General features: G+C 39.9%; 1 protein-coding gene across 2 annotated transcripts in view; it reads right to left on the bottom strand.

The window, feature by feature from the left end:
* ralgapa1 (Ral GTPase activating protein catalytic subunit alpha 1) overlaps positions 1-24584 on the bottom strand; it is a 97652-nt gene that overhangs the window by 58542 nt on the left and 14526 nt on the right. For both annotated transcript variants that reach the window (XM_061744510.1, XM_061744512.1), the window contains exons 13-29: positions 22690-22838; positions 22419-22542; positions 21432-21578; positions 21210-21300; positions 20897-21061; positions 14714-14860; positions 10156-11982; positions 6728-6852; positions 6408-6642; positions 5091-5300; positions 4767-4937; positions 4394-4587; positions 4203-4301; positions 3850-4005; positions 1301-1429; positions 1032-1157; positions 274-332 (exon numbers count right to left, since the gene is read on the bottom strand). In XM_061744510.1, the coding sequence (XP_061600494.1) occupies positions 274-332; positions 1032-1157; positions 1301-1429; positions 3850-4005; positions 4203-4301; positions 4394-4587; positions 4767-4937; positions 5091-5300; positions 6408-6642; positions 6728-6852; positions 10156-11982; positions 14714-14860; positions 20897-21061; positions 21210-21300; positions 21432-21578; positions 22419-22542; positions 22690-22838 (4154 nt within the window). The remainder of the gene's footprint in view (positions 1-273; positions 333-1031; positions 1158-1300; positions 1430-3849; positions 4006-4202; positions 4302-4393; positions 4588-4766; positions 4938-5090; positions 5301-6407; positions 6643-6727; positions 6853-10155; positions 11983-14713; positions 14861-20896; positions 21062-21209; positions 21301-21431; positions 21579-22418; positions 22543-22689; positions 22839-24584) is intronic.

The following is a 24584-nucleotide window of genomic DNA, read 5'->3' as shown; positions in this document are numbered from 1 at the left end:
TACTGGCAGGCAGTTAGCATAGACAGATTTTGTCAGAGACTGAACAAAAACATTATCATCTATTAACTTCTTACAAGGAAGGCAACAATCACAATCTCCTGATGTAACAGGGTGGACAAAAACAAATAAAATAGGAAAATGTTTGATGATGTTCCCTCATCCGTTACACTCTGTAAAGCAAATAAATAAAACTACAAAAAAGAGAAATGAAACAAAACTAATTTAGTCTAACATTCTTGTTTTGTAAAACATATCAAAAAATACAAAACGTACCTTGCGGGAGCAGAGGGTTCATCCCTGGCAGAAGTCAGAATGGTTTTTATAATGTGCTCCTAAAGATAAAACACACAAGACTGTTAATCTCCAGAACTTAATAAAACGTCACATGGAAATATTTTAACCTCTTGCTCAAGTTTCCCAACACAATGCTACAAAAGGAGGAATATGCTACAAAATGGAGAATCTGAGTTCTTAAAGCTTTCAAACTCAGGCAAAGCATAAATAACACTGAGGAGTTTGTATACTGTATACCACGGACACATAGATACATAGTCACAGTTCAAACACATTCACACACTCGCTGCTTTTGTACTTTCAGCCGGTGTTAATGGCCGCTTAGTGATTCAAAACAAGTTTCTACCTCATGAGAAACCAGTGAGCGAGTCTGAGGTGCTGCTACGCATGGCATTAGCTGTTTACACAGCAAGAACAACAAAAACAACATTACTTCAATAGCCCTGAAACGTTTCAGGAATGCCTGATGAGACATTAACCTATTACTTTTCTTCTGACACCCCCTATGGCCAGCAGACATGAGACACAAGACTTAAACTGACCTGGATTACACAGAAAGCAGGTAAAATATTTAAACCTTTGGTTTAATTAATTTAGTTGTGTCAGGAAACTGGCTCAATGACAAATAAAGAATCCTGAATTTAGGAGATCTCACTTTCAAAGCATTATTTCCCCTTTTCATGTCATTTTGTGGTGAAAGGTGATGTCACCCAACCAAACTAACTTCCTAAATATACCTTGACATCTGGAAACTTGGTGAGCACCACGTCGGCTGTGGTTGGGTGAAGAGCAGGGATCTCCCCATACAAGTTGGGGAAACAGACCAAAGACCCTAGAAGGATCTGGGCCTCCACTCTCGGAGCCTTTGAGAGGAGTGAGGGAGATAACACAACAGAGAGAAAAGTTATGAAAGCTTATGGCACATTGTCACATTGTGACTGGAAGTTACAAAAGCAAAACTTCAAAAAAAAGGTGCCACACACAAATATCTCTCTAAGAGTCTTACATTGAGCGATGAGCACACCGTAACTCTAGATGCTGCAATGATAAAGTCCAGAACCAGCATGGTGGCTCCAGGCAGACCAATACTGAGGAACCTGGGACTGCAGTGTTTGATGATGGTGTTCACAATGTCCTGCAGAAGTGACAGTTCCTTTAGTCAACATGTACCATTGTCTCATGTAATACAGTCATGCAGTTGTGTGAAAATGAACAAGTGCCCTCTTTCAATTCTGAAGTTTAATCCATTAAGACATTAAAACAAAAAAAAGTGAAGAAAGGTGGTCCTTACCGGGTCTTAACATTTCTTAAACTACAACTTCAAATCCCAGTATTCCTGACAATTGCACTAAATGTAATGAAGAAATAGGAACGTTGTTTCATTGCATGTGGAGCTGTCGTAAGCTCCAAGTGTTCTGGAAGGAGGTTCTCGAACTGGTTTCTAAACTAACAGAAAGCGTTATTCCTGTTGAAGCCAAAATATGTTTACTACATATATACCCTGAAGATTTTCCAGCAGGTAGGAAAGAAAAGAGACTTATTAATTTCTGCTTGTTACAGGCAAAACGCGTAATTGCATTGAAATGGAAGGATATTGTGGGACCTAATTCTAATCAATGGATTAAGGAGATGTTTAGCAGTTTGGCATTGGAAAAACTTACTTACATAGTAAGAGGTAAAGTCAAGAATTTTTATGAGATGTGGATGCCTTTCTTACAATTTATGAGTGACGTGAGGATGTAAGATGCTTGTGATTGGATAATTGTAATTGCACTTTTATTTTCAGTCTTGTTTTACTTGTGAAAGTGTACTCCAGCTAAGGTTACTCAGGTGCAAATAATAACTTGGTTGTAAGAGATAAACAGAATGATGACTGATAATTATGATTTATTTAATTTAAATATATTTTATTTTTACTTTTAATTTTTTTTATTTATTTACTTTTAATTTTTTTATTTGTATTTACTCATTTCTTCCGTTATTATTTATTTCTTCAATTTAATTTCCCCATGTATATGTACTATGAGTATATGTGCATATGTGTATGCATGTATGTATATGCAGGCTTGTGTGTATGTGTATATATACATAACTGTATTCTTTATTTAACATTTTGACTGAGAATATGTGTTATTGGGGATGGGAGGGAGGGTTTCTATGGATGTCTGTTCTGTATATTTAATGAAAAAAGCCAATAAATATATTGTTGAAGAAAAAGAAAAAAAACTACAACTTCAGCTGAACCACTATTCATGTCATATTACATTATGCCATTAATTATTTATCCATCCATCTAAGCAAAAAACTAATCCATCATGCATAAGCAGTATATGAAAGTAGACCCTATGATTCAATAGGTTGTATAACTACAACTGGTTGCAAAAATAATATTGTGCATGTGGGGAAATGTCTCCCCCTCTTCTTTAAAACATGGCCTCAGTTCACTAAGACGCAGCAACGAACGCCAAGATCTCACATCCTGCTGAGGTCCAGACTTGGGCTGGGTCACTGCGTTACTGTGATTCTTTTAACCAGCAAAAACAGGACTAAACAGAGTTCCAGGAGAAACATATTCCTTGTTGGGAGTGTGCTTTTGATGTTACATGAAACCTTAAGGGTTGGACTTGCAGGACTTACCTTTACTGATTTAACTTTATTTTTGATCAACTGTAACTGTACCGAAATATCCGCCATCTTAGGGTCAACACCCATAGTAGCACACAAACTCTGCCAATTGTAAGGTTTTCCGCATGAATTGTTGTTTCTTCCTTTATTTTCTAATCACAGTTGTTGTGTTTTAAGGTAACATAAACACATCTAAAACCTCACTACCACCACAACGGTGAGAGATGCCCGGAAGGAACAACGTACTTCAACAGACTAATTCCCCAACCTAAAAAATATTGCAGACCTCAGCATAAATGCAAAATAAGACCCAGGGTTGAAATGATCTTTTAGGCCAGTAGAAAAAAAACTAAAACAAAACAAAGCAGGCTACTTCAGTTCTGGGTGATATTAGTCAAAATTCACCTAATAATTACAACCTGAGCCCTAATCATGACCACTCCACCATCACGTTTGATAATTAAATGTGGTAATATACTGTTTGTTTTCACTCAGTGTGCCTCTGTATATTATGGGAAGACATTTCTACTTTGGGCTCACCTGAAAAGTACATTGTATTTGTAAAAGCTTCTGCCTTTATAGAAGTGGAGAAACCTGCTGAAGATCTTTTAATCAAATGATTTCTTGCATCAGGCTGCAATTTACCCTTTTGACTTCCCATAAAAACTGTGTCAGTGTACTTAAGTCTTCAAACACTGCTTTTGTATTTTGGCTTACGGTAATTTTTCCTCAACGAATATTGACATGGTGTAATATGTACACCAGTTTTGATCAGCAGAGTTTGCGTTTACTTGATATTTAGACCTGGTAAGGACAAAATTTACTGATATGTCCTGTCCTGATAAACAATATAGGGTTTACTTTTTTTATGACTCCCTTTTGTATGTTAAAAAATTGCGCACACTCAAACACACACACACACACACACACCTGGTCTTGATGCAGCAGCCCTTGGTGCATGATGTTGTAGAAATGTGTGAGAAAGTCTGTGTTTGGGGAAACATCTTGTCGTCTCTTCATGATCCTGCAGATAAGCTTGTAGGCATGAAGCTTGCCCTGTTTGTAACGCTCTGACAACATGGTGGCCTTAACAGAAAAATACATACATTTAACCTTATATTTTTTGCATAGGAATGCATTGACATGTTTTATTTGATTGTGGAAACTGAGCACACGCACATCTACTCCTGAAGAAGACTGAAATGAATTAGCCAAACAGCTCGTCTCATAAGTGACGAAGCTTAAAGATTATAAATCCTAACGACTTCTCACACATACTGTACCTTGAAGAGCCAAGGAGTGAGGATTCTGAGCGGAGGGATTAAAACAGGAGGTGGGGGAGACGACTGGTTATCAAGGGAAATGCCCAAATTATCCCTGATCTGAAATGAGAATTGCCCATTTTTAACAATGTTATCACTCAAAAAGGCTGATGGAAATAAGACATCTGCCTGCTGTGTTTGGAAATGCTCACCTTGGCCAGGTTTTGCCATAGTTCGCACAAATAGTCAAAGACCTGAGCATGAATTTCTGGGTCCTTGATGGTGTTAACATCCCCCAGGATACCCAGCATCCTGCGCCACATTACTGTGGCAACATCCGCATGCCATCCAGTCAGAGAGCCGCCTGCCATCACACTGCAGTCCTCGCTGGGGAACTCACTTGTTTCTACAAAGAGTCAATAAATGGATCAGGGATTCCTGTCTCTCATTAAGAGGATGAGGTATAAGTGGAGGAAATCAGCATTTAAGCATTTACCTTTTTCATGTTAAGAAATCTAATTATTTATCATATCAACAAAAACATATTTGAAAGCACGTATTTGTAATTATGGTCAGGAAGATTACCCAGGTCATCAGGTGTCTGCAGGACAGAGTTGTGGAGTTTCTGGTCCAGCTGCAAGTGTGTGTGTGAATGGGAGTGTTTGTGATCAGCGTGTTCTGCAGTCAGTGTGGCGGGGGACGGCGTTTGGGAACGAGAGCCCCCGAGGGAATGCATGGGTGATGCACTCTCAGAACCTAGACGAGAGAGAGATGCGTGGTGATTAATTAACCATCTGCAATGTTTTTCTAGTCCATGTGGAGCTGGTTAAAACAAAAAAAAAAGTTTGTGTTTTAATGAACAATTTACAAGTGTGCTGCACTGCAGAACACTGCTTGACATTTACATACCAGTAATAGTGACAGTGTGGCTGAGGCTGCTGGTCTCCGAGTCGATGTGAAGCGTTGTTAGACTAGCTACTTCATGTTCTTCAGAAGCCACGCCTCCACTCAGGCTGTCCTGGTCCAATGAGCCTTCTCTGCCGCCGCCTCCACCCCCTCCTCCTGCACCGCCTCCAGATCCAGCACCTCCTCCACAGGAGTCGGAACTAAAGGTAAAGTCTAAAATAAAAAGTAAAGGCAAGGAAGAACAATATCAATTGTTAAACTATAAATAGAGTAATTTTCTGCACCAAATACCACAGCTTCTGGAATGACAACCAAAAGTGTCATAAATTAGCACTGAGACTAATGTTTTTTTTTAAGCCTAATAGTAAAGAATTTTGAAAAATGTAAATCATTAAATTACATATCAAAATAACTAGGGCTGGGGATCGATTCAAATATCAAGAATCGATTCGATTCCGATTCTTAAGATTCAGAATCGATTATCAAGATTTGATTCGATTCGATTCGATTCCGATATTGATTTGGGTTAGTGTTATTAAAACTGTTTTTTGAGTTGTTGCATGAATTATATGACTGTAGTTATGCAAAATATTACTACTAGTATTATATTGAGATTAAACTGCAAGTATTGGCAGCTAATGATGCTGTAAGGACCAATCAGCTCCCAGAATGCTGATAGAACTGCAAACAAAAACATCATGTGGGTCAGAATTACCAAACAGATCCAGGGAGGAAACAGAGACGGATGAAATCGGTTTTATTTTTTCCCACATTCCGTTTTTATTTGTTCCATTTTCGGTCTATTTTGGTTTTTAATTTTTGAGCATTTGGTTTTTAGCATTTTTTACTAATGTAACCCCAAGACAGTATATAAAGTAATGAAATATAGACAATTTATGCAATTATAACCCAACACTTTAATGTTTTCATACCTTTAAACATATTTAAATGCAAAAACATGGGACCAGTTATTCTCGTGCCCAACAAAACATTCCTTTTTTGAGGATAAACAAAAAAAATAACCAAAAGTTGTAATGTAATGATGAAAAAAAAAAAAAACATAAATAAATAAAATAAAAAAAAATAAAATCGATTCGAAATCGATTTTTAGGAATTAATATGAGAATCGATTTAGATTTGGGAAATCGATTTTTTAAACACAGGCCTAAAAATAACATTAGGTATCATCAGTTTTAGAACTGAATTAACATTCCTGGTTTCTTTTCAAGTTGAACAAGACAATTAGGTGGAATCTGCGATGCCCAATTATGGAAGGCTGATATTTAGGAGCGTATTAGAGAAAAATATTTGGTCCCTTACTCTCAAATTTGCATGTGGAGTACTGAAAGGCATTAAAAGAGTCCGACTGGCTGTCCGAGCTGATGACATCAGAACCGCTGGCACTTGCAGGCGATGTCCACTCAGAGGGAACCCCTGGATCATCGATAGGCCGAAGGTCATCAAGAGCTCTGGACGCCGGACTCTGATCCCCCTCCAGAAGCTCTGGCAGGTCTCTGGGAACCTCCAGACTTCCTGGACTGCTGCCACGACGACCCTGCACATCCAGTAGAAGGTGGTATTTGTGCCTTTGAAGGATAGTGACATCTTAATTAATGAAACGGTGCGTGTGTTGTACTGACCGCTGTCCCTTTGGCCCTCAGCCTCTCCTGGATGAACTCGTCCATGAGGTCAGAGAAGTTGGGGTTGCTGCTTCCTACATCAGTGGAGACTGGGCGGGCCTTCGGGACCACCTCTTCTTTGGTGGCTACACACACATGTTCACAACCAAACACACTTTGAGACCTTGATCAATTTTGACAATTAAGGACAAACTCACATCAAAAATAGCCGAATAAAGATTTAAAGACCTCAGACTAAGACATCTGTGTAAACGGGTAACGACAGAGACAGTAGCTGTTGCTCACCTGCACCAACAACTCAAGTCAAACTTAAAAAACAAAACAAAAAGATTTAAAATATGGAATACTGGTGATAAATTCAACCAGCTGCAGTAGTATAACATAGGGTGGGTACGAATACATTTTATATTGGATTGAGAACGGACAGGGCAATTCTCAAGTCCATGCCGCTAGCATTATTGTTATTAGCAGCATAAAGCTAAAAGTACAGCTGCAGATTTATAAACGGCTGATGCTAAAATATCAAACTATCAATAAACCAGTTTCAAACCAATTAAAGTGATCATGTTTATGCTGATTGTAGGAGCAGTCCTGATGTGAGTGTAAAAACAAAAACAAAACAACGACACCACACACACGCACGCACACACACAAGAAAAGCCACAACAGCAGGCACATCAAAACCCACCACGAAAGCAATGCAGGAGTTAATTCACATCATGCATGAAAGGCAAGGCCTTGTTAAACAAGCAGCAGACCAGAGGCCTATATTAATGAGGTTATGCTTCAGTGGGTGATATCACTTCTAGAGTGGATGCAATGACAGCAGTGAGTGTGGCTTTAAAGACTAAGAGTAAAAGGTATCCATGAATCCAGTATCAGATTGGACTGTGACGTTGATCATCTGATCTGCAGTTCATGAATATATAGCTGAATCGCTGGTTGATTTTAATTCAATATCAGAAAGGAATTTGGTCGACAAAGCTTTACTGAACAGAGAATCAAACTATTTATGTTGCTGCCATTAGGGTGGATTTAAAACAACGTGGCCACTTACCACAGGACAATACAAACTTTGGTCAAAGTGTGACGCCCTACGGATACATCCGCCACAGCTGTCACTAAACGTGCAAAACATTGGCTTTAAATTTAGCTCAAATAAGCTGGTGGAAATAGTCTCTCTGGTAGCTAATAAAGCAGATTATTGTACGCTGTAATAATGTGCTGCTGTTGTTAACAGATATAGAAAAAATTACTTTATAGTAAAGCAAACTTACCCAATACTGTATTTCTCCTGCTTAACAGTATACAACCAATTTATATATATTTTTCCCCACAATTCATGCACTATCCAGATATCTAATCTAGCTTTAAGATTATGAATCTAGTTGTTTACATAGTGATTATACAGCTGTAATGGTTATTTGCCATCACATCACTGTCAGTAAAAGGAATAGGACATCATACAAATCTAAGATAATAATAAAAAAAAGAATATCCATTTCTCAATTATATTATTGCATATTCAACATTTGAATTAACAATGACATGCCAATATTATATACTTAATGAGATGGTTCATTGAATTCAAACAAAAGCAAGCACTGGGTGTTCAGGTGTAAGGCTACCTCACCCCTAGAGTTACTTCCATTGCCTTCCAACATGTATTTACATCTTTAACCTGCCCAGTCCAGCCAACGCTCACAGACTCACAGGTCCAGAAAGCCGTCAAGTCTGTCTAGCCAGGAAACACTGAGCCATATAACGGACAAAGAAACAGTATTAGCATTCGTAACCATGACCAACGTTAGGTGTTGACTATGACGATGCTATGCAATACAACAAGCACTCATGCTAATCCACAGGAAGACTGGGAATGTTCCCACATTCTTCATACAAACACAACTGGAGGTCAGTGAAGGAAGGTGATGCTTAGAGGAAGCAAATGCACAGCGCTCTATGGTTTAAGTAGTTGTTCAGGTGTATTCAACATAGGTGTGTAAGCTCATTCTAATGGCCATGCCAGCTTTACCCGACCACACGGTGACATCGTGTGGTCAAGGTTACAGGACCCCAGACAAGGGCTCCAGCTGTGTTTATAGAATAAGGGTTACGCACGACAGACAGGACTCACAGCTTAACAAGTTTAACACACATCCAGACACACAACCAAATACAGCAGCTAGTTTCCTGCTTTAAGTATTTTGACTTAGGCTATCTAAATTCAATGTGATTGCAAAAATACACTGGCGAGTTTGCTGTCGATATGGAACATGCAAGAAGACTAGGTCCACCTCAACCATCTTGTTAAAATAGCTCTGGATGCAAGTGTGTCATCTATTTGGGAACTAAATGAAATAAGATATATTTTGCAATTGTTCCCAAAGGGAAGGAAAAAAAATCTAAATTAGTAAAAAGAGAAAAAATTAGCAATTGCACAAAAGTAACTTCACAGTCAGCTTATTAAACTGCTGGGCAGAAATCTTGTAATGACAGTTCTGCTGCACCAAGAATAAGAAAGAATAGGAAGATCAGCTTTTGAACTGTAATTTTAAATGGAGTGGTTTGACAATTATCAAAACGTATATGAAGATCTGGCAGCGTACAAGGCAAATAACCATTCCAGATTTTAGAGCAATAACTGTTTTATACGCCTGAAATCTGTCCGCCTACTTCGGTCACAGAGACGACCGTTTTCACAAGGTGCTATGCTGCGATCTAGTGGTACGGACATGAACTACACAAATGTCTACACTCCCAAAAATGTGAGCATTTGCACATCTAAAATGAAATTTTTAATATTTAATAATTTTAATGCTATCATAACAGCAAACAAAGCTCTGAAGCTGGAAAATCCAGTAAACCGTCAGGCAGCTTTCAGAAGGGCATTAAGCACAGCTCCAATATTTCAGATTTGTTTTTCTTTTCTACCAGAAGCTTTTTCTTCTCTGGAGATTGTTGTTTTCTTCTGTGAAACTGAAGAGGGGCCAAAGTCCGGGGAGGAGGCGGAGGAGGCACGAGGAGGCCACATGCAAAATTGAGGAAAGGGAGGAGGTGGAGAGTAGGTAGGAGAACAGGTTAAAATCCCAAAACCTTTAGAAGAAAGAAGACAGGAAGAAGAGGGAGGGAACTTCTGAGCCAAAAGAAGCAAATGGGAAGGTGTGGGAGGAGGCAGGGCCCCTTGAATAGGACACAGGTAAGAGGATGGGCTATGTTCAAGTGGAAACACATCAACAGGGAGTTTCAGTCCGGCAGCAAGATGATGAGTTACAGCCAAAAAATATCATTCCATCATGGCAAACCAGTTAAAACAGCCAAAAAGGGAAAGAGACTTGCTGGTGTTTTATGTGTTGGTGAGTATTTGTCTTTCCACAGTTGCTCTATCTGCTGTCCTCTATGCAACGCACTTTGTTTGTTGCAATCCTCACCTGGCGCAGTCGCCTTTCGTCCAAAGTAGCCCAGGACATGGGAGTAGAGATCCTTTAGCGATGCGTCACCCATGGCGGCCCGGCCCTGCCGCTGCGGCGATGAACCCTGGGACGACCCCTGACCTCTGGGCCGAGGTTTTGAGGACAGAGCGTGGACAACGGTCTTGTAGACGCCGCCAAGAAGAGCCCCCTGGTGGTGTCGTGAGGTAGTGCTGCCGGGCTCCTGGGAGCGCGAGCGGGAGGCTCGAGATCGCAAGGCTGACCGTCCCAAACGTCCGCGCACTCCGGAGGATATGCCTGAGAAACCTGAGCTACTCAATAATACCTCGGAGTGAGCCTCGGGGTTAAGGCTGCCTCCCGTACAAGAGCCAGAGTGTTGCTTTCCCTTGTCCCCTGCAGTTCCAGCTCTGCTTTCCAGGCCTCCGGCGCCCGTTAAGGCCCCTGCTCCACTGCTATTCGTGACAGCTCCTGATAACTTCTCATGTGTCCCTATTCTGTGGCCAATTCCGGCCACAGAGCCAAACTTACCTGCAGCTCCTGCCCCCAGCTTGCCCCCTGACCCTACGCCGGTCCCCGCCCCTGTCCTCTCCCCAGCCGAGTGACTGTGGGTGTGGAAGTGACTGAGTCGACGGAGCCTTGCTCTCCAGTGGGCTTCCTTATTCTCCAGAGGGTTGTGGAACTGGACAGACTCGGTCGAGGGCCGGAAGCTAACGTGAACACTCCCAGACTGGTGTTTCTTGCCACTAATACGGGACATTTTTGCTTTAGCAGAGTCCGAGGCTTGAGGGTTTGATTCAGTGCTAGATTCCACTGCATCCTGTCTAATCAAACTGGACTTATCAATCACTTCTACAGCAGCTTTTTTCTCTTCTCTTATTTGACTCCACATGTCAAACTTTCCTTCTAATCCTGTTCCAGTACTTGTTCCTTTTTTCTCCCCAGTAATTCTTTCCAAGGTAGTGCTTCCCTTAACGTTGGGAGACGGCCATTGACACTGCATCTCGAGACACTCATAGATACTCCGTTGCTCTGCCTCATTCTCCTCTGTGGAGTCCACACTGGAGTGTCTCACTGACTTACTTACCTCCCTGTTCTCCCTTACCACCTGCTTCACTTCCCCCGGCTGTCCTGTATGTTCTACTTGGGACCTAGCTACCCCAGTTTGCACCAGCGCAGGTACAACGACACTATTTTCAGCTGCGTCGGTACGACCTTCCCTCTCTCCAGCCTCCTCCTTCCTTTCACCTCCTTTGTGAGTGAGATAATCCCTAATGGAGGAGAATAAATCATCTTCCTCCGCCTCAGTCCCAGTTACCCCTTCTTCTGCATCAATTTCCTTTTCGGATGAGATGGCGAAGGCGGAGTCCCAACCGCTGACCCAATCAGAACTAGAACCACATCTTTGAGAGCCGATCTGGTTCCAGGATTGGTCACAAACACTACCATCATCTTGTGCCTCTAAGGACGAGGATTGAAAACCATTGGAGAAGGTAAAAGGGGTGGGAGAAGAGGAGGTGAGGGGTTGTGAGATGGGTTGAGCTGTGTGGCTGTTGGCTGCAAGTAAGGAAGTAGCTGTGGAGAGGTGATCGGGGGGATTAGGGATTGAAACTGGGTCCCTCTGAGAGTCTTCACCTTTGACCCGCTCTGCGATGAAAGGCTCCATGACGTCGGAGGCGCTGCTGCTTCTTGCAAGGGAGGATGGGGCTTCCAGGTCGCAGGACCCGCCCTGAAACACCTCAGAACAGGAGGTGGGAGGGGCCTCGTCGCTCTGGGACGAGTGGCGCATTCGAGAGCTGCGGGACGTCAGGATGGGGGGGTCCTCGAGGTCTGGTGATTGGAGGAAGATGAAGGAAGAGGGGTCATGTTAGTAGAGTTGTAAATGCGGATAAACATGAGAAAGATCAATTATAATGTGTGTTTGTTTGCAAAATGTGACTGAGACAGTTTATCAAACCTTCATGTATCCAAGTGAGACTATAATAGTCACCTTACATTCAAATTGAGGTAATTCAGGTTAGATATCAGATAGGGCTGGGCGATATGGACCAAAAGTCATATCTCGATATTTTCTAGCTGAATGGCGATACTCGATATATATATCGATATTTTTTCTGTGCCATAATTGGGGTTTCCCCCAAAGCATTATAGCATAGCATCTCTGTTAGCTTCATTTTTTTCTGAGGCAAACCCTTAAAAAAAACTGTCCGTTTTAATACAAAGCCTCGTGCCAAATGTCACACAGGTTCCTTTATTAACAGAGGTCTGCACAATATCAAATGTATAAAACAAATGAAATAAAAATAAACTGCCTGCATATATAGAATAAAATGCTTCTTGAATAAAATAAAACAAATATCCCTTTCCTGCATAACAATTAAATTAAAATACACTGTACAATTAATACAGTGTAGACAGTAACAGGCAGACCTTTCCACTGAGGTTGACAGTTGTGCAAATAACAAAACATTTGTGCAAATCTCATATAAAACATTCAAGTCAATTTGTCACAAAATAAGCTATATCAAAATTAAAAAAATAAAAAAAAATATATATATATTTTTTTTTAAATCGATATAAACGATATTGTCTCGTACCATATCGCGTTTGAAAATATATCGATATATATTAAAATCTCGATATATCGCCCAGCCCTAATATCAGATAAACGTCAACTTTTATTTCAATGTTATCATCATCATCCCCGGCAAAAAACACACACCAAAAGAAACAAAAGCAATACACATCAAAACAATCACCACTGCCTTCTTTAAAATGATGAAGAGTCAAAACAAATGCGAGAATAAAACCAGGTCAAATGAATTATCACACAAAACACTAAGATCGATATGATGGGCTAAAAAACAAAGAGTAAATAAATCCATGTCCGAAAATGATGCAGGCATTGGAAGTTAGTTTAATGAGACACGTATGTGTGCAGAAGGAGAAGTAAAACATGCAGGTTACAAGACAGGTCAGGTACCATGCAGACACACATTAATGTGTCATCTCCACGTGAGGCAAGAGAAGCCCAATTTACATCAAAATGCATTATAAAAAAAACGTAAATGAACTACAGACTGCATAATGTAACCAACTCAATGCGTCTATCATCATGTCCTTCTGCTAAAGCAAACATTTGAAACATTTAAACATCTACAGATTATAGGCTGCTGCTGCTCCAGTCACACAAATTCATATTTCAGATTAATGCCCCGAGATGGTGAACATGCCCATTGTTTTTCTATCCAATCCAGCCTTTGATTATTTAAGAAATGATCATTAATTCCTCCACAAAAATAGAAACATTATTTATAACATAGTTATGTAAGCATCTGGAGCTGTCAAGCAACTACAATTTATAACAGTAGTTAATCACATGACTCTGTAATTAACTCAGTGTATTTTATTTTGTAAATTACTGAATTGTACCCTGATAAAAGAAAATGTATTCCCCATGATTTTCACTTGTGGTGACCTTGTGGGTGAAGTATTGTGACGAAGCTGGTGTGGGAAATGGCAGCTGAGAAAAATATTGCCAACAAAGGGGATTAGATTACTCAGCATTATATTAGCATTATCGGCTAAATAAGCAGCCTAATTTAACATTTACCTGCAATGCCATCACTAAACTTTATTACATAATTTGAGCGAGATTGGTTTGCTGCATTTTCATGGGAAAAAGTTGACAGCTTTTAGAACAACTTTTCCCAACTCATCAATCACGTCATAATAAATTCACACTAATTTTCATCATTTTTAATTTAAAAAATCCTTTAAGCAGGGGCTACTATACACTTTGATTATCCTTTTTTTTGGCAGTAAATTACTTGCAAAAAATAAGCTGTTTTAGATAAAAACAGAATACATGAATTTACTGGATTTAACATCTAAAAAGGTGAATGTTTACAGGACTGTCTCAGAAAATTTTAATATTGTGATAAAGTCCTTTATTTTCTGTAATGCAAAAATGTCATACATTCTGGATTCATTACAAATCAACTGAAATATTGCAAGCCTTTTATTATTTTAATATTGCTGATCATGGCTTACAGCTTAAGAAAACTCAAATATCCTATCTCAAAAAATTTGAATATTCTGGGAATCTTAATCTTAAACTGTAAGCCATAATCAGCAATATTAAAATAATAAAAGGCTTGCAATATTTCAGTTGATTTGTAATGAATCCAGAATGTATGACATCTTTGTTTTTTTAATTGCATTATCAACTTTATCACAATATTCTAATTTTCTGAGACAGTCCTGTATATCATTCATTTATCTACATAATACAACCATAATATATGTCTTATCTGTGGAAAATCTAAGCACTTTTAATGTGCAACATATTTCCTGTTTAAGTGTGTCTTAAAAATCACAGCAGTGCAGTTACATTTGAAATAGAAAGGCCTCGTTCAACTCCTGATACAGAAATGCAAACGGCATGGATTGTGACCAGAACTCTTGGTCTCAGTTGCAGACAGAAATGCAGATGCAGACACTACAGTTTCCAAGCAGGCGGGAGGCAGGCAGGCAGACAGGTAGTGCAAAGAGAGTGTACCTGCCAGATGGTCGGCAAGGGGGGGCAGAAAAGGGTGGTGGTGGTGAAGGAGGACAGGAAGAGGCGGAGCCAGAGCAGGAGCACTCTTAGCACTGCGGATAAAGGCTGAGGACAGCAGAGAGTCCCCCGTAGAACAGCTACGCAGGGCTGAGGAAGTGGGAAGAGAAACAGAGAAGAAAAGCAGAAAAGTGTGGGAAAGGCAAAGAAAGCAAACAAAGCAAAGAAGAGTGTTTTTAGTGTGAAAAGTAAGAGCAATAGGTGAGTAGAAGATACAGGCAGAGGTGGGTAGTAACGAGTTACATTTACTCCGTTACATTTACTTGAGTAAGTTTTGGGAAATTTTGTACTTTTAGGAGTAGTTTTGGATCACTATACTTTTTACTTTTACTTGAGTAGATTTGTGAAGAAGAAACTGTTACTCTTACTCCGCTACATTAGGCTACGTTGAGCTCTTACTTTTCTTTTAACCCTTTTATCCGCGTACGCGTCAATCTCATGACATCACTGGGTGATTCTTTGGGAAAAATTTTTGTTTTTGCATGTTTTGTCACATTTACACAGACTCAAACACACACAGAGTTTCTATGAGTTCATGGGCTTGTTCTAGTTCTGCCTGGTTAAAAAAGAAAAGTACAAAGGCTTGAAATTTTGTGCTTAATTTATTTTTTAATTCTGTTATTATTTTATTTATTTTATTATTTATTAAAGTACTTGAATTTACTTTAATATTATTTTAATTTCAGCTATTTTTTATTAATTTTAATTAATTTTATTGATTTAATTTGCCTGAAGATGATTATTTTGTACTTTTGTCTGTTTGAATGGTTGTGTTAAAAAAATAAACAGTTACTCAACAGTTACTCAGTACTTGAGTAGTTTTTTCACCAAGTACTTTTTTACTTTTACTCAAGTAATTATTTGGATGACTACTTTTTACTTTTACTTGAGTCATATTATTCTGAAGTAACAGTACTTTTACTTGAGTACAATTTTTGGCTCCTCTACCCACCTCTGGATACAGGTTATGTGGGTAAAGATGGAACGGAAGAAAAACACAAAAAACTAAAGAAAAAAAGTAGATACAGAACACCAAAAAAAGAAATAAAACGTATAATAGATATTGAAGAAATTAAACTGTGTGTCTGGATGAAATGATAATTAAAAGAACACAGCAGAAAAGGCTGTGATGATTTGGAAAAGGCAAAAAAACAACAATAAAATAAAAATGCAGAGATTTGGACGTATACGTTGACTTTAAATTCTTTGCAAACAGCATGAACCCTGTTTTTTCCATGTTTGTCTCATCACCTTCATGTAGTTTATTAACATACGTCAATTGTTGTTGAAAGCAAGCCATCGAAACGTACCATGTGGTACAGTATTACTGCTGCTTACCATGTCTGATTTATGGGATTATTTATTATTTTTTTAAGACATAAAATATTTATTTTATGCTTTACAACCCAAGCCATTAAAATATCAAAAAAATTCAGTCTTTTCGTTTTATCTTTGTTAGTTTTAGGTTTAGAAGAAAAGGATCAGCTGACACGATGTGTAATGAAACCGTGCTGCTTTGCACATTTTGACTGTGTATTAAAACTGTATTGAATCCAAAGCTTAAATGTGAGCAAATCGTATCCAGCTCGCTCTCGATTCGCTGAACTTCAGACGATGAATTCACGTGGACAGAGGCAATAAAACTGATTTGATTTTGGGAAAATAAAAAAATAAATAAAAAAAGACTTCAAACAGAAACTGTTTCAGTGTTACGCAACCGTGCTGACAGAATATTAACTTTCCAGATGTTTTCATTGTCCTGATGCGTTGTCATACTTGTTATGGATCATTTTGACAAGTATCGTACTTAATGTATTCTGTTGTTAAGCCTTATCTGTGACACTGACTACTTTCTTTTGTTTTTATAAACATTCTTTTCCAAGAAAAAAAAAAAAAAAAAAAAAAAAAAAACATACGCCAATTGTTACCCTGCAGCGCACTCCAGAACCAGATGGGACAGTGGGGCTTCTGTTATGTTGCCACTGCTCCTCACAACACTTAAGAGACAGTGTAGTATTGAGGATATCAAGAAGTTGAGCATTTTAGTTCTTATGTTGTCCCACTTATTCTGCAAACATGTCTCAAGTTGTGTAACGGTACAGAGTCATGGCCATGTTTGATTTCAACTTTTTCAACATTCAAAGTTCTAAACACATTAGGTGGAGGGGGCAGGCCAGTCTAGTACCCGGACCCCCTTCTTGCTAAGACATATCTTTGTACTAGGGGCAGATATTTTGTTATTGGACATCCTCTGTCCATCTTTTCTCCACAAAGTCTCAGGCTGAACCATATGCCATACCACTTGTGCATTCTTTTGTCCAAATGTAGTACACACTACCCAGTATGCAAACAATTGGAGCCGAACCCAGCCGAAACATCTGCAGAAGTGCTGTCAGATGTTAACAGCAGGAGATTAACTCGACGGCAAGATCAAAAACGACAATCGCATTTAGCCGAGGCTGCTTCTTCACTACGCGCTGTAGCATCACGATTCCGGATGAGGAAGTAATAACGCCTAGCCATTGGCTGAGCAGACTTGCAATCAATTATGTTAGAAATACATTTGTTGCTTGATACAGTATAAATTAGCCTGGTGTGGTACACATTTTTTTTCTATCTCCCTCAAAGTTGTCATGGGTGTGAAATCGAATGATTGAGACCAAAATGGTTATTTGAACTAAGCTGTAAACGTTTATTTCTGCTCTAAAGTTGGAGATTTTAACACGGGAGTGAAAGGAGCAACGAAACTTAGTTCTGAAGGAGCATCAATGCAGAAGTTAGATGGTTGGCGCTTGTGTACAACTCACCAGTCTACCTCGCATACTATAACCCACAATGCAATGCACCACTACTGTGGGAACCAGTCAGAGCTGTCATGTGACTGTCATGTGACTGGCTTCCGTTTGTGTCATAGCATACAATGGATATAAAAAGCATATACCATATTGTTATGTTTTAAATGCAAGATAAAAATGATATATACACATTTATTTATTTTAAATAATTTTTAATATGCATCTTTGTTTATGCAGTGCATACTGTACTCTATTGCAAGTGCAGTATTTGGTATGTACTCTTTTTTGATGAATACCGCTTTTGTACCGAGTCACTCTGACATCATCTGTGGACATCACCATTTTCTTCCCCTTTCACTCTTTTTCTAGCACAAACTGGCCCGCAACACTGCAACACTGTCCAAAGACTAACTTCTTTGCACAGTGTTGCAGGCTTGAAATGCAAAAGTTGATGAAGAGTTGAATCAAATATTTAACCTGACTGAAAAAAGAGAAGATGTCTTGGGTTCATACCGTCTACTCTCGAATAAAAGTCAAAGCAAACGTAGGAATCACTGTGATCTTATTTTGCATTTTTCATATTGACAACTTTTTGGGGATTTGGGTTGTAAGAAAAAAAAAAGCATGTATAGGACAGAGAGAAAGCACATAATTCACATTTGGTGGAAAGACAATTAGTGAGAAAGATTCAAGGGCAGATAAAGAGCAGAAACAGGCAAGGTGAAAGAAGAGTGAGTCAGTGTTAGCTCTGCAGAAGAGACAGTGAGAGGCTGGCGGTTACTTACACCTCTGTACGAGCTCCTCAAACCCCCTCATGTCCGCGACAGAGTAACAGCGCACTTGTGATAGTGTTACCAACTCCAGAAGTTTAAAAAAATAAATACAATTCCAGGCTTGGCTGACTATGATCTTTAAATACATGGGCAAAAGATACAACTGATAAAAGTAATAAAAGCTGTGCATCTGCAAAGTTAGAGTCTATTTAGAGCGTAATAACCAAACCCTACTACAGCTGCTAATGTCGATAACTGCTCTCTGTGCGAGTTTTACATATTTAAAGAATGAGCATCACTTAGAATCAGCAGAAAACCAAGAGCAATGTGTAAACCAATACTCTTGTTTTATAAACATGCGCTAGGAATCTTAACTCAGTGTCTTTTAGTTTCAAATGAATGTTTACTGCAATCTTAAGAGAACTGGGCCACATGTTAGCGCAAAACTGCACATAGGACCAGGTGATGCGGCCTGAAAACAAAGTGCAATCTCAACCTTGATACTTAATTTATTCTAAAATAAATAACACAGATGTGGTGTTGTGCCTGAGAAACTCAGGGTTTGAGTGAAAATGGGCTGCGTATCTTTAACGATGTGAAACACCACCACATCTGTTTCTACAAGGTCGTCTTCTTATCATATCTGCAGGTAAATGTTTCTGGGAGTTTCGGCTGCGTGTTGCATTTTAAAGGGTACTGCTGTCTTGCTCAGAAGAGCCAAACACTTTTCCGACTCAACTCCACCATACGGGGGCCAAAAGTCCACCATTAAACCATGTCAGAGGGCATAAGAATGTGCTGAGAGGCGGGCCCTCATTTCCCTACTGCAAGGTAAATGTCACATGTGCTGCAAGTAAGCCAGTAACAGCAACATTATCTAACTTTTAAAGCAAAACTAATTATTTTTGTGTGTGTGTGTGTGTTAAAATGTCAGTTTAAAACCTCATTTGAAAGAATATCTGATTGCTTTCAGGAAGCGCCATCTCTCTACGGAAGAGTATTAGGGCCAGGCAGGAGAAAAAATATTAGATTTTTTTTTTATACTGCACTTCGAGAAAAAAGTCGAAATGTCGAGAAAAAAGTCGAAATGTCCAGAAAAAAAAGTCGAAATGTCGAGATTAATGTTGAAGTACAATTTCGAGAAAAAAGTCGAAATGTCAAGAATAATGTTGAAATACAATTTCAAGAATAAAGTCAAAATTTCACCTTTTTTCTCAACATTTCAACTTTATTCATGAAATTTTGACTTTTCTCAACATTTCGACTTTTTTCTCGAAATTGTACTTCAACATTATTCTCGACATTTCGACTTTTTTCTCCTCAACATTTCGACTTTTTTCTCGAAATTGTGCTTCAACATTAATCTCGACATTTCAACTTTTTTCTCAACATTTTGACTTTTTTCTCGAAGTGCACAATAAAAAAAAATCTTCCCCTCTCAAATATTTTTTCTCCTGCATGGCCCTAATACTCTTCCGTATCTCTCTCTCAGTGTCCTGTTCATATCATAAGCATCCAAAGTACCTTTAGACTCCCGTCCCAGCGGACTCTTGTGAGAACTCGGATCACTTAACAGCACAATGAAACAAGCTCACGGAGCCACAGTGGGCATCATGACAGGCAGAGACAACTATGAGATTCAACACAGTAATGATGGAGTAGAAAACGAAACTGACTGAACAAGAGACAGAATATGTGTAAATCTTGGACAGTCATAACAGTGACTTCACTTATGCCGCTTTTACACTAGTACCTACTCAGCCCGCTCGACCGGCCTTTGCGCCTCTCCACTAGGGGTTGAGGCGGGTCGAGTAGATACTTCTGTATCTATTCTGCTGAGGTTCTAAGCGTCTGAGTCGGCCAGCATCTGACGTCATCACCCTACAGGCCACCGATTGGTCGGGGGGCGGGGCCGTCAGACGTGTGAGTCAGGAGGCGGAAATCAGCAAAAGAGCCACTCGTGGCTTCCTGTTCATTTTATTCGACCAGCAATGGCAGGCGCAAAAGTCTGTTTCATGATCAAACTCTGAGGTGTAGATGTTCATAAACCTGGTGGCTGAGGAGAGAATTAAAAAGGGATGTAGACGGGCGATAAGGAACGACAAGATCCACCAGGAGCTCTGTCACTTCATAGCTGCTCGCGGCTCTCAGCTGACTTTACAGCAGCGCAGAGACAAACAAACAAATAAAAAAGCGTTGCCGCTTGAAGCTTCTTTCACTCTCATTTTTTTACTTGATATTGAACACAAGTCACAGACCCAGCAGCACATATATCATCTCCTCCATGTTCTACATCTTTAGTGTTGTTGTCTTCTTCGTTTAGATCACACAATCAAATACGTCACAGCAGCTTCACTCCAACCTCCTACTTCTCATCTGGGTATTGAAAATAAACAAGGGCGAGGCGAGTCGGGCTGAGTAGGTACTAGTGTAAAAGCGCCATTACAAGCGCTTTACAATTTGGGGACTCTGTATTAAATACTGCAAAACATCTTCCGTGCTGCTTTAAACTCATATACATGAGGATAACAGATATCCAAGAACAAAATGATACTGACCTACAGTCTTCTGGCGCACCATACACCGGGCTTTCTCGATGCCTGGTGAGCCGGCAGTGGTGGCGCTTCGCTGCCTCATGGCTGCTGCCTGACCTGGCTGGTCTCTGCTCCAGCCTTTTGAGAAGGAACGATCCACAATCTGCCGCTGGCCCTCTGAACCGAAGGCTGGAGTAGCAACAGAAAGCAGTTAAAAAATAACAGTCTCTCCTATGGGGCATATTATTAAGGTGAAACTTGAAAGTTCATGCACTGAACACACGTTTGATACCAATAGGTTTTCAAGGTTTGCACGAGTCTGCGGTGTCTTACTGACCTTTTCCTTTATGTTTCTTCTGTTTTTGTTCACTGAGTTTGTCCAATGGCAGTTCATTCAGGTCAACGCTGTAAAGGTTCCTTGCCAACACCTGGGAAACATAAATACAAGCTTGAGACGATGCTAATAATACCATCTTTTTCGTAACAGTTTGAAAGCAAATCTATGCAAATATGAAAGCGGTAAAGTTGGGAGAAATCTGAAAGATGAAAGTGTAAGGACCTTTGTGAGGGTCTCCATGGTGAGTGACCACTCAGTGACGAGCTCTTCCCAGAAGGTCAGGGAGGAGAGGACGTTTAGGAGGTCGTCCCACAACTCTCTGCTTATATAGACATTCAGGTTTGCCTTAATCCAGGCTACTATCAGTGTCTGTACAGAAAAGAGGGAGAGGCGTCAACTGAAAATATAATTATGGAAGACCAGTCCTGCCAACATACTTGAAACTTAATAAATTGGACAAAAACAATTTTTGCGTCGGTCATCAAAACACCACCAAAATCCAATTGCAGGAGAAATCAGCATCGAGTTGCACATCAAATGTCTGCAGCAGTTATAATTATTAATAAGCTCCACTTCTGAGTGACATTAATTGGAACACCCTGTTGCATGTGCTGACTTTAAATGAGAGTGATGAACTCAAGAGAGGGAGAGGGCACAGCCAAACTCACACACTTAACTCACATGGAGGCTCTGAGAATAACAACAGCAACAGACTGAATGATTTGATTCATCTGCATCATCTGTGAGCTGCTCACTCGCAACTTCACTGTGTGGGATGACTTCTACGTTCCCAGTTAAAACATTTATAAACTATGGTATTAGAAAGTCATGAATAAATTATGTTTCAACACAGGATGCAAGATACAGATGCCATTTTCACATTGTTGTAGCTAACAATAACTACCACAGTGTTGTTTTTCAGAGCACTGAGGGACTTATCTGCTTGTTTTAGTGTAGTACCTGCATTTAAAACCCTCTTTAAATATGCAATTTTTGGTGTGAAAAAAGCAGTTCAAACTAAAAAAGCTCTTTCAAATCATAACATTTCCATAAAAGCTAAATCTAAAATTAGTTTCTTAGAAGACTGTTTTCCAGATAATGAGTTTCTGCCAAGAATAATTCCTGGGAAGAAAGCATTCATTCAGTAATTCTATGTACAAGAACAGTCTCATTTTTCCTGTGAAATGTGATTTAGGGTCAGTAAAGTACCTGAAAGATAGGTCCAGCGAGTCTGCCTGACAGCGTGTTGTTCTTCTTGCCCTGAGGCATGATGGACGGTGGTCGTTTCATCACAGATTCTGTCACCCTCAGCAGAACCAGTAAGATCTGCTCCCTACGAGCAAATACAGGAACACTTGTGTAAAAATACATATAGATAATATTTCTTAATTAAAACACAATGTATGTGACAATTTTTTTTTACGTAAATAACAAATCATGACATATATCTATTGGCATCATATCGTCTTTCTTTCTGTACCATGTTTTTTGGTCCATGGTTTCATGCATGACTAGGCTGCGATAGATGTTCAGGACTCGCTTGCACATGTCGACATGCTCCTCCAAAAGGATCTTGATGTCGTTGGCGGGCTCCAGGAGGAAAACATTAGAGGAGTACGTGATGAATACCTAGAGAGAAAACACGGTCATGAAATAACACATTTTTTTAGATTGGAATATAAAAGTAAAATATCACTTCATTAGACAGTCGCCAAGTCAAGACATAGAGACACATTAATGTTGTAACAATGTAAACGTCCTGTTTGCAAACTTGATTCAACTCAATAGTACTATATATAACTTTATTTAAGAACCAGGCAGGATGTCATCCACATCGCTGGGACTTTCTCCGGGTTCAGACTAAAGCTGAAGAGGAACTGCAGGATCCATCATAGCTGCTCCCTCACAGTCTGAGGCTTACACCACATGGAACTGTAGTCTTGCTCTGGTTCAGCATCTCCAGATGCATCTTCCCCTAACTGCAAGAGATGGCAGGAGGGGGACGCTAGGCAGGGTGGACAACGGAGCAAAATTAACTCTCCCAGTCACGAAGACTTGTGACTGATGTGGAAGATAAGACAGTGGGAGGATGAGAAGTTCCTTTCACTGGGGGCAAGAGGAGGATCCAGTCGTCCATATATATATCTGATCCCCCTTCTGCTTAACCCTTGTGCTGTCTTTGGGTCAAAATGACCCAATTCTTCTATCCTTCCTTCTTCCTTTCTTCTTTTCCTCCTTTTTTATCCTCCTTTACTCATTTTTCTTCCTACCTCCCTTTCATCATTCGTTCCTTCATTACCTTCTTTGCTTTTCCTTCCTTCTTTCTTTCCTTATCTCCCTTCCTTTCTCCCTTCCTTCCATCTTTTCTCCCTTCCTTTCATCTTTTCTCCCTTCCTTACTCCCTTTCCTACTTCCTTCCTTCTTTTCTCCTTACTTCCTTCTTTCCTCCCTTCCATCTTTTCTCCCTTCCTTACCCCTTTTCCTACTTCCTTCCTTCTTTTCTCCTTTCTTCCTTACTTCCTTCTTTCCTTCCTTCCGTCTTTTCTCCCTTCCTTCATTCCTTCTTATCTCCCTTCACCCTCCCTTGACCCAAAGACAGCACAAGGGTTAAATACCTGCCAACATATCTCATACATCATTCTGCTAAAGCTGGCTTCCCAGCATCTTCCTGTACACCTCCTCCTTCTCTCTAATCTGGAGATTTAAGTTGTTTTTGTACCACCCTCAATAATTCCCTGTCTTCCTCCTCGAAGGCTCTTTCTTGTTGGGCAGCTCTTCTAGGTCACTGGTGTTCCAGGGTTTGTGATTAGGGAAGCAGAGAAGTCAGCCCCACACTCACTTATGGCACTGATGTCATATCCACATGGCTCACTGAATCCATCCCAGTCTGGAGGCTCAAAACTGTTTTTTCAGCCCTGTGTGACTACGTCCTCACAGTTCCTTTGGTTATGGTTCATCCAGAGAAGCTGTTTTATTTTCTCTAGTGGAGCACTTGATAAACTGCTGAAACATTGGAGGTGCAGCAGAGACGGGTTTGGTTGAAATCGGCACGTATGCTTTGGGGTGTTAACAATAACTGAGCCGTCAAAGTCACACACGGAGTCAGCAACAGCTGATGTCGGGATATATACTGTTGAACTTTATCAGACCAAAACTTACTGCTGCTGACACTTCAATATCAAGGCTGCAGAAACACCTGTTTGGCCGTAGCATAACGTCGATTACACCATCACTAACACTGCTGTTAACAAGCACTGCAATTCCACCTTTGCTATTGCCACTTCTCCTCAAATCTCTGGCCCGCCGGTATCTTCTGAAAGCCCCATATAGAAACATCCGAGTTGTGAACGGGCTCTGGTGGCCATATCTCTGATC

The sequence above is a fragment of the Cololabis saira genome, chromosome 16, assembly GCF_033807715.1.
Source record: "Cololabis saira isolate AMF1-May2022 chromosome 16, fColSai1.1, whole genome shotgun sequence".
Taxonomy (NCBI): domain Eukaryota; kingdom Metazoa; phylum Chordata; class Actinopteri; order Beloniformes; family Belonidae; genus Cololabis; species Cololabis saira.
Note: the sequence above shows the minus strand (reverse complement) of the source record. Positions and strands in the feature narration are given on the sequence as shown.